The 15,201-nt window shown below is 35.6% G+C and overlaps 1 protein-coding gene across 2 annotated transcripts in view; it reads right to left on the reverse strand.

The window, feature by feature from the left end:
- Nucleotides 1-13,982, reverse strand: part of gmds (GDP-mannose 4,6-dehydratase) — a 58,466-nt gene extending 44,484 nt beyond the window's left edge. Inside the window, exons 1-5 of one of the 2 annotated variants that reach the window (XM_043220493.1) lie at nucleotides 13,747-13,982; nucleotides 8,395-8,439; nucleotides 7,485-7,572; nucleotides 7,371-7,391; nucleotides 6,105-6,214 (exon numbers count right to left, since the gene is read on the reverse strand). In XM_043220493.1, the coding sequence (XP_043076428.1) occupies nucleotides 6,105-6,214; nucleotides 7,371-7,391; nucleotides 7,485-7,572; nucleotides 8,395-8,439; nucleotides 13,747-13,839 (357 nt within the window). In that variant the 5' untranslated portion in view covers nucleotides 13,840-13,982. The remainder of the gene's footprint in view (nucleotides 1-6,104; nucleotides 6,215-7,370; nucleotides 7,392-7,484; nucleotides 7,573-8,394; nucleotides 8,440-13,746) is intronic. The other variant, XM_043220494.1, reaches the window with a different exon arrangement.
- Between the last annotated feature and the right edge of the window lie 1,219 nt (nucleotides 13,983-15,201).

Raw genomic sequence — 15,201 nt, forward strand, 5'->3', positions numbered from 1 at the left:
ATGAGAGCGGTTTCTGCTTTAAATGAAGAAGCAAAAATATGGCGCTTTTGAGAACGAAACAAAAGATGGAAATACAAACCTTGAGGCTTAATGACATTTCTCTGTATAACGTGATAACTGAGTGCATTTGAACTTACGTTCTTCTCTTGCATCCTACTTTACATTCATCATAATCTTAAACATCATTAATCATTTTCAGAGTTTACTTTGGAATCACACACACTATGATACTAATCTGCAGCTGAATATTTCCTGATCCTAGTCTTCCAGTCGCTTGAGCCAGCATCTCTGTTAATGCTATGATCCAAACTACCATTCTTTATTTTCATTCTTTCATTCCTTCTGTTCAACATCTTTGCCAAGGTCATTACCTGATGTAATGGCAATAATAATAATAATGATAATAATAAATAACAATAAAAACTAAAAGCTAATAAAGCTAAATACTAAATGCTTCTCTTGACTAATGTTAACTCCCTTAGGGCAGGGCATGAGACAGGAATGTGTCCGTTTACACCGCACAAAGGACGAATTGTTCATTGCAATACCTGCTTTTATTCTGTAAACGGCTATTTTCCACCTCTCAATCAAGCGTTGAGTACTTGTGCTAGCGAATTCACAAAGACTGGCATATTATTCAGACATACCATGTCAGTCACATTCCTTCCAAAATTTTAAAGGAGCTCGACGTTGATAAGTCAAGCCATCTTAACCCATTTTCTAGGACTGAATATTTCCAAAAAAGGCAAGGTGTACCATAGGACACGTCTGTCCTGCGTTCCTTTGCCTAATGTGGGGCAATTAAAGCTTGCATATGGTTAGAGATGTTAAAACTGCTTGTTTTTTTTTTGACAGGTTTAATGCTGTTTTAATCCCTGAATTAATGCCGTGGCTGTTTAATGTGCTTTATGTCGCCACTTCCCAGTGTTGGTTCATTTCTTTTCAAAGCTGAGTGACTTCACAAACTGTGTCAATAGATAAAGCATGCTAAAAACTAGTCAACACAATGTACACACATACAAATACTAATTAGAGGAGTCATGAAAAAAAAAATATTATAAGTGAATATATTTATACACACACACACACATTTATTTGTTTATTTATATGTGTGCGTGTTTGTATAAAGAAGTGTACTTGTTAGTACTGAGGAATTAAAGGAATTAGTATTGAGGAATTATTATTACTATAATAATATAATATATAAATCTATAATAACATACATACACACATACATACATACATATATATATATATATACACATATATATATATATATATATATATATATATATATATATATATATATATATATATATATATATATATATATATATATATATACATATATACATATATACATATACATATATATATATATACATATATACACATATATACATATATATATACATATATATATATATATATATATATATATATATATATATATATATATACATATATACATATATATATATATATATATATATAAATAACTTTTTTTACTTTAAATAATAATTATAATGATAGTCTACTGAAAAGCAAACAAAAAAAGAAATTAAATGTCGTTTGACTTTTCTACCATTTCCAGTGTCTGAACAAACATGTTATACACGTCTACCACACCAGTAAACATGTTTAAAATGCATCTGCATTCCCACCCTTCAATGAGTGACAGAGATGGCAGCGCAGAGATTTTTATCTCTCATAATTAATCACTTGCTTCACAGGCTCTGTCATTTAGATAAATCAAAATCATGTTTTTAACATGATGTAACGCCATTGAATAAAGGCCTGTTTGTCGGCAGTGACGTCAGTCCTTGCAGGTGACAAGAGTGGAATGATTTACACAAGCAATTAACTGTAAGTATCTGTGTGAAAACGAGAGCGCCTGCGTCCTCTAGACACCTAATTAGCTAACGAGGAAACTTAGGCTCAGTGTTACACAAAGTCTCCTACGCTACAAGCGCGACCTTATTAAAAAAACAATTCTGTCGCCATTAGCAGAAATAATTTCTGTGCTACACTTCACCAATGTCAAATTATCTTTCAGTGTCACTCAATCCTACATCCTCTTGCATGTTTGCTGTGCCGCATCCATCTACAAACACGCACACAATGCCAAGACAGCACTTGCAGTACACATCAAACATGTTCACTAAACACAACACACACCGTAACGTTTCAGTCCAATAACTTCATATTAGCTACAGATCTGTACTAATCCAAACGCAAACACAAAGCCTATGCCTCTCACAGCCTACTGTACATAACACTATGAGCAAATAGATTCTGCCGACGCTGAGCGATATCTGTGCAAGCACAAAAGCATTCACAAACAGAAACATACAAAATGCTTGAAGATAACAGAACTAGACCAAAAAAAAATACTTTAAAGAAAAAAAGTCAAATTTCAATTGGGAAAGAAATTAAATTAAGCATCAACTTCTAATTAAACTTTTTTTTTTTTTTTTTTTTGCATAAAAATTCACTTTGCAAGCGAGCGTGAGTGTGTTACTTGGCTCTTAAGACTCAGGCTAAAAAAGTGGCACTTCAACTCAGTTTATCATGTGATTCTAAGCTTGATGTGGTCAGACGTGACTAATTGCAGTGTGCTATCCCACAAAGCAGCTCCATTTGTGGTTATTTGATAATAACCACAAGGTTAAAACTTGTACAAACATCAACATGTAAAGTACACTGTGCTCTTTTTGTAGTAAAGCCGTGATCGCACGCTGACATTGAACTGACATTATGGTTTATAGTATGGTTTTCTTTTACTGTTCCTGTCATCGGCAAACAACACACGGGAGACAAGGTCCTGACATGACAGTCTGAACAGTGTATATTAACATGAAAATAGATGCCTTTATCTCTCTATTGTGTGTGCACACACAGACCTCCTAAAGCTGGTATATCCCACCTGAATAATTCAGTACTCGTATTATTGTCGTTATCTTTTATTTCATGCTGTTCTGCATGTGTAACAGGTGTTACCCTAAGTTTTCCATTTTAATATTTGTACATTTTAAATTAATTATTAGGTACAGAGATATTACTCGGGCAAATATAAAAGCAGAAACATTAGTACAAAATTTTGTACAAAAAAGATAAACTGTTCAAAGGTAAGATTTTTTTTAAAATATTTCTGACAGAGGTCTTTTAGGCGCAAAAAGGCTGAATTTATTTTTATTAAAAATACAGTAAAAACTGTAATACTGTAAATTATAACTATAACAGTGTTCTATCAGAATGTGAGGGCAAATCTTAATATTCAGCAACAATTACAACATTTGCTGCTTATGAAACATTATTTTTATTAATGAAATGAGCAGGAAGCCTAAAGAAAGCATTTATTAAAGGTATATTTTGTAACATTATAGATGCCTTTGATATCACTTTTGATACACTTAAAAAACACTTTAAAAAATACCTCTACCGAACATGTAATTATATAAAAATACTGAAATATGTACAGAATATCTATGTATCTATATTCATCTGTCAGACTATCCATCATATTTATGCAGAATAATATTTATACTTTCTTTAACTTAACAAATACACACACACACACACACGCACAATCATTCTCATTTTAATTGGCCATAATTACAGAGGATGACTGAGATCTTGCAAGAAAATCAAATGTTCAAACGTTGTTCTGCAACATTAGACCTGAATGACTTTGTCGACTCAATCACAGTTCATTACAGTCTTTACGCATGTCATCCTTCTGCCATTTATCCATCTGATTTATTTGAATAACCTATAAACAAGACTATAAATGCTCACAGACAAAAACCAAATGTGCACGGAGGGAAAAAAAAAAAAAAGCATGTCGCTTTCATCCTGAAACATTCCTTTAAGTATAAACGAATATCCTACAAAAACCACCAAGCGGCACTCTCAAACAAAACAGCACTTTGCTGACCCCTGTGTGTAAAAACTGGAAACCGAGCATGCGTGTGTATGTGTTTTCCCTGCCACTCTTTCTGCCATATCCAAACAAAGTGCGGTGAGTAAAAAATGTAAACTACAATCAGAGAGTAGCAGTGATCTACCACTTCATTACTGCGGGCACTGATTGAAACGCCTATCTTTAATGAACACTCCAGGCAAACGCACACACTTACAAGCCTAAACTGATGGTGCAATTAAATCAAGCTTGTTTATTTTTCCACATAGCAATCCTGATTGCGGCTGTCGTAGTATGACAGCAATCTTAAAACATGAACTGCTCTCCCTTAGTCCTATGTCTGCGCTTAAGTGCTTTTTATTCTTTATGTTAAGGAGACAGCGGTACAAAATCTATTGTGACGGTGAACATCCTGCCGTTTTCTGTCATCACAGCAGATGATCCTCCTGATGGGACACCCAGAACACCTCCCATTCAGTATAATGGATGCCTGTCTGTTGGCCAATGTTTCGTAGCGAGTTTCCACCTGAATTATTTAGTTCCATATTACGGCAGCTGCTGTATTTAACTGTACGTTTTCGGCCCGCAGGTGCAGTGTGGATCTTTCCATCCTACTGACTTACAAACCGACCATTGAGGCTCATGAATCATTTTAGACAAACAGCGGCTCCAAAACGTATTTGAACAGTTAAGCCATATTTAAAAATGTATGAACGTATTGCCGTTACATAAAATACAAAATCAAGTCACATTTGCTTTAAAGAAATATAGCTCAAAAACAAAACACCAAAATGGGATCAAAAAAGCGGTATTACTTGAAAAGGATTATTTGGATTAACATAATGACATTGATACATGTACCTTCAGTGTCCAAAAGAAGCCACTAATTAAACACATATGGTAATTAAATTGTATAAGAATAACTTGAGGGACTGTTCATAGCAGATGCTTATTTGTGTTTAAAAATGAGAGAAGGAGAGGGGTGGAGTTTACAAAAACAACAAAGAAAAAACTGTCTAAAGATTTAACAAAAAGAGCGTCATATAGCGTCATATACTTTACGCAACATCAAAATGCATTCTGCGTGAATGGCCCCTTATGTTTTTGATTGAGACTGACAACAGGAAATCAAAACTGAAGCTACTCACTTTCTTAATAAAATGTCTCAGGTCTTATTATGGATGATTCATCAGCGCATGTTGTTCTATAAAGGTTTCCATGATCTCTCTTCAGATGTAGTAACTGCTTCCAAAATTACTTTCATTTTTCTTATGTAACAAATGCCATATGAGTAGGGTAAAATAATATCAACCAAAAATATGCTTGCCTGTTTGTTACAATGCAGTCAAATCCCGCCTTCTGTTTTTTTAATTTGAAAAAACTGGAACATTGCACCCAAAAATTAAGCTTCAGTCATCATTTACTCACTCGCATTTTGTACCAAAGCCGCATGACTTTACGGAAGATGGTGAATAAATGGTGACAGAATTTATGTTTTGGATGAATAAATCTTTTAATTCCTGGTCAGTGTGATTATTCCAAAGAACTTGTTTTATGGGGCATTCGGTTGTTTTCTTTGTGCGGTTGAAACATAATAAGCTACAGCAAAAACATGACACTGTTGTTTCTCTCTGATACTCAGTCGAACAGATTTAATGGGTTTTTCCTTTGACTGAACTTGCGAGTAGCTGAACGAAACAATTTCAAGAGAAATGTCTCATTCATGTCCCTCCAAATTATCTTGTCCCTATTATGCTTTTGATCTTCTTATTCCGTCATCTTCCTCGCTCCCTTCCTCTCCCTCGCTTTTAACTGCAGTTTGTGCTTGTTTCCCATAAATTACCCTGTGGAGCACCCACACAGAAGTTCACACACACCATGATGGCCAACTCTCTGACTAACATCCCCCTGACCTCATCCCAGATGACTAGACATTAGGGGTGTGGGTAAAGGAACAGAGAGTGAAAGAAAGTCTTCTGTATTTGGTTAAGAGGTTTTTTTACTTTCCAAAGTATTACTTGGATGGGGTCATTTGTTCACCTCACAGACACCGAGAAAGAAACCAAAGTCATTATGAAACAGTTTGCCTGTCCAGGAGGAGCGTTTGAGAGTCGACAGACAAAGAGCATCTGTGTGACTGAGAAATATAGAGAAAAGAGTTGGGAAAATGAGAATGTTTTACCTTGACGTGACTCTGTGCTCCGAGGTTGTATATTTCAGTGGGCTTGACTTCATTTATAATCTTTACCAAGCACGTACTGTCAGTCAAGTCTCCGTAGTGCAACTTCATATCTATAAGGCACAGAGTATTAGAATTAATATCATTCCCCTTAAATGTTTTATGCTTCCTTCACATCGACTAAAGATTAAGGAAAAACAACCAGACCCAAAACAAAGAGGTCATATCCACGTCAAAAATGTTTATGAAACTGTTCGCAGAGGGGGGGAAAAAAAGCTGCCCATCACCAGATCAACTGGAGAGAAATAATCAAGAGTCTATTTTTAAGTTTTTGAGCAACTTTGAATTTACTTTAATTTAATTTAGCTTCCAAAACCAGAAACTGACCTATTTGGGTGGTAAATGTTTTCTTCAGAGACTAAAAAGTAAATTTATTACAATTTCAATCAAACATGCAAATTTTATGAGTCGGTTCATATGGATAAACTGGGCCCAAAATGACACTTTTAAGGCCCATTCACACCAAGCACAATAACGATAAAGGTATAGGCCTAGTTCTATAAATTGATTTTTGAGTCCCCACAACGATAATGATAAAGGCACAGAGAAACAATATCGTTAGAATAAATTTTCCAGCTTATGAATGATACAAACATTGACAGCCAATCAGAATCAGTCTTGTTTTCATGAACTAGAGAATATAAATCAGCAGATGTGTGTGCACTGAGAATAATCCATATCAGTTTTGCTAACATAATTTTTTTCAATCGTATTTATAGTTATCTTGATCATTATCGTGCTTGGTGTAAACAGGCCTTTACAATTAGAAATTTGATATTTTGGTTTCTGTAAACTAACCAACTAAATTTCCCCCTACAAACCTGTGAAACTTGTAGCGTCTTTCAGCTGTATGTATGCATTGCATTTTTTGTATACATCATAATTTTGGGCAGTGAATTCTGTCACTCCCATAAATAGGCAGACTATTGTTTGTACAAAACAGGATTAAGCACTTAAAAGAAGAGTGACAACCATATTTAGCTGCATTGTGTATATGTAATTCCATACATGAATAAAAATAGAAAACTTTTTTGTCTTCCCTGTGATTAACTACAGTCCAGAAGCATGAGTTTTATCACAGAGGAGCCATACCATTGATTTTCTCAGACTTCACCCAAAAGAAATAATTGCAGACCATATACTGCTTAGGAATGTTCAGATTGCCACGATAAAAGAGAACTAATAAAAAATACTTAATTAACAACTTACAAGACCCAGCGGATCCAATGCCTAGTAATATTTTACACAGGTTAGAAGATATTAATGCACATACAAACATGATAAAACATAAATGACAATCAAGTGTGTGGATGTGAAACTCACTTCCTTCTGTGTGTGTTTGAGGGTTGTGATAAAGGTGCTCAATCCGGCCCGTGTTGAAAGAGCTGGACCTGCGGAGGATACCATGAACCTGCCCAAAACAACAAAAAAGTTATTTTAAACTGAATTTATGTACACTGCTGTTCTAAGGTTTGGGGGTTTTATTACGAAACTAATACTTTTATTCAACAAGGATACATTCAATTGATTAAACTTGACAGTATATTTATAATGTTAAAAAAAAACCTTTTTACTTTTAATAAAAGCTGTTCTTTTAAACTATTTATACATTTAATAATCCCGACAAAATTACCTAAAATGTTAATTGAAATTGTAATATTTTTCAATGTCATTGTTTGCACTGTATTTTTTTTTATCAAATAAATGTAAATAAAAGAATTTTATCCAAACCTCTGAACATCAATATTTTTCATCTGTTAACCTTTAACACTACCAAGGCAGTTATTCTATTTTTCAATTTTGCCATGGGATAACTTTATTGAAATACAACCAATATAGCTATAATACCCTGACTTTGTTGGCATTTAGACTTTCAGATACAAGCACAATCAGATGAAAACCTCTCCTGTTTGCCGGGAGAGAGCTAGTGAAGTATGCACATTCGGGAGCGGACTAGCTTTTACACAATTATATATTACCAAAAATATCTTTTTTTTAGAGTGATGGCATCATAAAATATGACAACAGACATTCAAAGCCGTAAGGAAGCGTCGAATGTAAACATAATTCAGTTTAGTAGATGACCGCTATGGCCATTCTAGTAGTTACAGAATTCCTGTTTAAATTTAAACCTTGTGAAAACATGACTTCCACGTGTTTGCATAAGATCAACGTGGGAATGATTTCTGACGGGTTTGTGGCATGTTTTTAAGGGTAACATTGGCTTACCCACCTTATAACCTTTAGCCAGCAGAAACTCAGCCAGGTAGGACCCATCCTGAAACCACAGAGGGAGAATTATTTTGGGTTTTGAGAAACGCACACACTTTTACAGCAAGCATTACCCAAGAGAGTATTCAACACAATGAGCATTTCTTTTAGAATTTCATGAGCCAGACCGCAGCGAATACACGCCTACATTATACAAATACGTGTTTTTGCACACGTACACACACACACACTTGTGTCGAAAGTCACCCTTGCGTCTTTATTTCTTTCACGCAACGCAACTATTTATCCCCCAATGGATCCAATTATACGGACAAAACAGATAGTGTTCTAAATAATCTTCTTTTGTGTTTAACAGAAGAGAGAAAGTCAAACAGGTTTGGAACGACATGAGTGTATGATGACAGAATTGTCATTTTTGGGTGAGCTATCCCTTTAACAGCAGAGAACTAAAAATCCCCTCACTAAAAAGAGGTCCATACATAGCCTGCAAAGAATGCAAAGAAAACAGTTGACAAGACAGCTAACAAATAAGTAAGGAGTGCCTACAGGCTACGACACACACCGTAAGCCAGTGTGATACAAGTTTACTGAATCAACCGAGCTCATCACGCACAGACAAAAGAGTATTAATCGAGCAAACAAGGCCATCGTGTCAGTCAGTGAAAGCCTGACAGCTCCGTTTAAGCCTCTGAATCCACCTGACTGTCAAAAAGTGACGTGGCCGTACCCTAAAGACACGTTTTAACCTAAGACATAAACAACTTTCGAGTCTCTTTCATTCTTATTCTAGTCTCCTTCTCGTTCTCCCTTTTTCCCCTCTCATACTTCCCGACCGCACTTTGGAACATTCCGCCCCGGCCATGGCATTCCGCCCCCTACTTCCTGCTGGGGTGATATAGGCACAGTCCCAAAGACCTTTGGGAAAAAATGAGAAGCTCCAGCAGCCTTGTGTGCGCTTGTATATAAGAATATATATGTCCGCAGAGGAAAAGATGTGCTTAAAGATACATTTCCGTTTCCTTTTCACGCCGTTCGTTGGCCATTTACATAAAACCCGTTCAATGTCCGACCACCTGAGGCTCTGTGTGTGTGTGTGTGTGTGTGTGTGTGTGACACAAGCAGTGCCAACTGCAGCGCGGACTCATAACCCTGATAAAAAGCAGCTTATCGTCACGCTGAGACTGTTGGGAAACGTTGCCTGTTTCCCGCAGATTACGTTCATAGACAGGAAACCTAGACGGACACGACATTCCAACCAGTCTGCGCATACGCACACACCGGCCTACCTTGTAAGCCAACCAATCACTTTTTGTCTAAATTAGAAAATCTTTAAAGCAAAACGCTTTTTCAATCTCGAACCACATGTGCGAAACGTCTCAGAAATGCTATCTAATTTGGAAAAACTTTCTGCCGCAATCACGATCATCACCCTTGCGCGCATCTATAGGCCTTTAGACCTCTGAACGAGACAAGGACTGATTGCTAATGGATGCATTTACGCTGAGGAAGCCAGAATGGTAAAGGAAAGAATGAAAGTTAATCAAATAAGCCCACTTAATTTGCCCGACCAAAACCGTACATGTGTCTGTCTCTCTGTCGGTGGCGTATTATCTCAGTTTACAGTGTACGTACTGTGTGTCGATGTGTCTGTGTGAAAATAGGTCCCTTACATTAGCTCTTGACCGCAGTAAAGCAGTCTTCCTCTGTTTACCACCTCAAAGCACAAATCCAAACAAACGGCTGTGTGTTCCTTAATTAACCATAAGTGGGCGCAACAACTTTAACATAACTAACTGCTCACATCAACAAAAATACACACAATTAATTCCTTTTACTATTCATTTTGGTTATGGCAACTGCCTTTGAAATACGGCTAAATTGTGTCCAGTAAGGGTTTTATGGTAACAGACCTTTACTATATATCATATTCTAACATTTTTAAACTCTCTGAAATAAAACGACTTACAAATTATGGGTTAGGGTTATTTTGCCAATTGACTTTTGCAAACATAAAAAAGACAAAAGTATAAAACTCCAAAGACAACATGGAAAGCGTTATAATCGTCTATTTTCTAAACTGGGTTCAGAAAAACTAAAAACATCACTAAATATGAACTTTGTTGATGCGTTGCATTGGAAGAGTCAGCGAAAAACGTGACCGTATGGGTGATTTTTGTCCTTCGAGCGCCCTCTGCTGTTCATAGAGCAACCTGCATCCTGACTTTCTAACCCTCGCGCTCTGCCCAAGTTAAAGGTTTAATCTTTAGACTAACCAGGAACTTCCTCCTTCAGTCTGCGAACATTAAACACCACGCCACATACACCAAGCAATCTTTATACGTTATAAGCTGGTCTTTCCAGTTAATCGAAAGACTTCAAAAGAATTATTCATGTAGTGTGTGCCGCTTTTGGTGCTAGTGTTACACATCAAACCACGTCAGCAGTGACGTCCTGATGCACTTCAAAGCATGTGAATTAAATTCATGTTTTTTTGTTTGTTTAAATACCGACATTGCATTGACCTCTCTGACTAAATAAATCTAGATAAAGTGCATCAAAACCCTCTTTTAAACATGACCCACGCATTTATAGTTGTGTGTGTGTGTGTGTGTGTGTGTGTGTGTGTGAGAGAGAGAGAGATCAAAGTTAATACAACAAAATGTAAAAAGCATAAAGGCATGTCTGTTTCATACAAAGGGTGTCATTCACACAATATCGCAATAATTGTTAATTAAAGGCAAGGCACTTTCAAGATTCCACGGCAGTGGATCAGACTTTGTACACACTATCTGAAACAGACAAGCTGGCATTACCTCAGATTGTGTATATGAGTCAAAGACGTCAAGATCTCTGCATCAAAGGAAATTTGCAAAAGTGATTTTATGTCCATGCAAAGCACTTTAAATGTAAGTAAAGTGTCTAGTTTATGGTTTCAAACAAGTTTTTGAAGAAAAAAAAAGGGCAAAATGTGGTTGAAATAACATTACATTGTCATTCAGTGTGACACAATATATATAGCTTTGCATCACAGAAATACATTTTTTTAAGAATTATGAAGTATGATATTAAAGTTTGTTTTTTTTACATTTTTATTAAAAATCTTACTGATCACAAACTTTAAAAACTGGCAATGTGTGTATATATTTATTTATTTCAGTGATGCAAAGCTGCATTTTAGCAACTTTATTCAATTGCATTTAAATAGCAAACCAATATTAGAAACTGCAATAAGATTTCACAATATTACAGTTTATTATGTGTTTTTGATAGAATAAATAGAGTTAGAAGAGACACCCACCTTTTTTAAGATACTAATATATATATATATATATATATATATATATATATATATATATATATATATATATATATATATATATATATATATATATATATATATATAAAAACACAAAACACATACACACACCACACACACACTCTAATGAAATGAAAATGATATTCTGATCCGGATACTTCTCGAGGGAATGTCAGCTTGTGTAAATATGTCTGTTTCAGATAGTGTTTACAAAGCCTCTTTCACTGTAATAATGCCATGATGCCACAGAATCTTGAAGGTGCCCTGCCTCTAATTGTCATTGACTGTGATGTTGGCAGGAGAATAACAGACATATGTTTGCGTTTCAAACAGACATATGTTTCTGCTTTTTTAATTATGTTGTATTACTTTGGATCCCTTTTTCTTGTGTTATATATTGATTTATTTACACTGTAAAAAATGACTGATTTAACAGTAAAAGAGTGTAAAATGCTATCGTAAAACCATATTTGGTTAACGTAAGCTTCCCTACAACATAAGATGAAAACTGCATGGCACATTACATGCAATTTTATGGTAGCATACCATTTTAGAAAGAAAAAAAAAAAAGTATAATTTACAGTGAATAGCCTTAAACGAACATTCCCAGAATTCCTTGCATTACATTTTACAATGTATGCCTTTTCATTGAAATAACTATGTTTCTTCCTAGGTTTTTTTTTTATTTTTATTATCACTTATGTACATTAGGGTTGGATGTTACACTTAATGTTGTTAAATACATTTTTAATTACATTATTTCCGTTTTATGCGTGTTACCATGATGGTGTTTATTGCTCTAAAATTGTTCATTAAAATTTGTGCAACCACAGCTATATAATATATAATGCATTTCTTTTAGTTTGGGAGAATATATGCATGTTGAATTGTGATGTAAAACACTAGACTAGAGAATATACAGTTTTTAACCATTTAAAAACCATACTATTACAGTCTAGAAAGTCTGGCCAGGACAAAATGGATGGCAAATTCAGCTATATATGATGCCCAACAGCAGGACAAACCCATTACTTGAATACACAAATGTGCAAAGCGAAACCTAGAAACCTGAATACCAAGTATCACCGTCTAGATGCCTAGATACACCCATGATTGTAGTTCATCTCAAGAACAATAAACGTACAAAAGACTTGTAGAATGTTTCACAAAATGTCTCATTTTGTCCGCTTCCTATTTTTCCTGTTTGTCTTTCTCATTCCAGAAACTGGAAAACGTCACACTACCTTTATATATCCTCGATGAACTTTTCAGAGGATGCGTGGCAGGTGTCTCCTGTTACGTAGTTCACAGTGAGTCACAATGAACAAGTCGCAGGTGGGGCTTTTCAATAAGAGCCAACAACTAAAAGACCTTTTTGTTCACATTACCTGTACATGTTGCTTGCCATATCAAATTGTCACACACGTATTGCCATTCCAGACATATGAAAGCATACAGTGGGGCAAATTTTCAGCAGAACCGTAGTGCTTCCAGACACAAAAGGGCACATCTGGACAAAGTCACAGCACTATAATATGCACCTTGTACTCTAAGCTTGGTTGTCGGTTAGTTAAGCCCGGAAATGATCACGCGCAACAAAAAAAGAAGAATACTTCTATAGCCTACCCGTGATCTTTTCATTTTTATTTAGTTTTACAAAGACAGCTTATTGTAGTATTGTAGCAAAACCTACTGTTGCCATGGTTGCCAAAAACCACAGATCAAGCGAGTAAAGGCGTCAAGGATAAAGCTAGATTACACTGTGTCGTAAAAGTCTGTCATCGTTTCCTCTCTCTCGTGTAAGGGACTGACAGACTCGGTCACTATTCGAGGCATCTTTTTTGCTCTAATAAGAATGAATGGTGGCCGAATCGGTCAGTTCTGCTTGGCATCACCCTTTGATTTCCACACAACAAAAAAATGTCGTTTGAAAGCAAACAAAGGTGAGTAAACATGACAGATTTGCGCTTTTTCGCTGAACTCCCCGTACATTCCATCACGTCGCGTACGTTGAAACGATTCTTTATGTTACGTTACCTGACCGGTTATGCCTGTAATGATGGCCACTTTCCTCTTCGCATTGCCGTCTCCGTTCACGTTGCCGCTGGCCGCTGCTGCACACTGAGCCATTTTCTGGAGCTGGTTTCGGTCCGGAGTGTGTCTGTGAGGTCTGGATCCACTGCGCGAGATCGTTTGTCAAGAACGGATGCAAAACACATCCGAAACTCCAGCTGCTTGAGCGACACATCAGAAACCTGCACTCAGCGGCCAATCACAGAGCAGAGCGCCAGTGACGTCCGCACCACAGAACGAAACGGAGCGCAATCCTGATGGCTTGGGGGGTTAAAGCGCCACAGCGCCCACTAAAGGAATCGGGAGGAATTAAACAATCCACTTACATGTACATTCTCGCTTTATTATTACATACCTACCCTGCAAGGTTTCTAGCCTAGATAAATAAAAATAGTTAAATCAAGGAGGATTTTCTAGACAAGTTAAAACTATTGTATTTTTTCTTTTCCGAAAAGTCAAAATTAAGTGACTTTTTTATTAGAACAAGCAAAATAATCCGCCAGTGAGCAAAGCAAAAGAATATTATTTCAATCAGAAAACAAGATTATTTAGTTTAACCCATTGCCAGATTGTTTATTTTGCTTGTTTCCAGTAAAAACTCATTTTGACTGTTTTTCTTTTTTTCTGAAAATAAGACAATATTTATTTTTCTCGTCTCGAAAATCCTTCTTGATGTAAGATATTTTGGCTGTAAACAAGACAAAAACATCTAGGCTAGAGAAGCATTTTTTTTTTGCTGTGTAATAATAATCGTTAGCATTTTACAATATGGCTACATTATATTATAAATCCTATGCCTAAATCACTGCTGATTACTGAAACGGCTTCAACTGGTCCAGGCTGTTTTTCTGGTTTTTGCTAGTCTGGTCAAGCTGGTCTGTTAGCTGGTTTTAGTCTCTAAAGGTTTCTTTAGGGTTACATTTTCCATGATTGATTGTACCACAGACATAAAAATAATATATATATATATATATATATATATATATATATATATATATATATATATATATATATATATATATAAATGCCATTGTAAAATGCCATTGTTCCAAGAAGAGATGGAAGGAACAAACGAGACAATCAGATTTTTGTTCAAAATATATTTTAATTTAGATAATATTTAAAGTTCTAAAACATGTACACCACATAAGGCACTTACAAGTACAACAATATATATTTTAAATAATATACAAGTACTAATAAATAAAAGCACTGTATTTTTCCAGTAGTTTATGTGCTATTATATTTCCGCTTTCCTCAGTCCAGTCATGGCATATTTAGAAACTGAAATTAAAACATAAATTAAATAAATCTTTGATTAATGCTTAGACACCATGAAGTGATAGTTCTGGTTTTCCAGGTTTTGTTTAGAATCCTATTGTCTAAAAATACTACTTTGTTAGTCACCAGCTGACGCAC

This window comes from Puntigrus tetrazona, chromosome 20 (genome assembly GCF_018831695.1).
Source record: "Puntigrus tetrazona isolate hp1 chromosome 20, ASM1883169v1, whole genome shotgun sequence".
Classification (NCBI taxonomy): domain Eukaryota; kingdom Metazoa; phylum Chordata; class Actinopteri; order Cypriniformes; family Cyprinidae; genus Puntigrus; species Puntigrus tetrazona.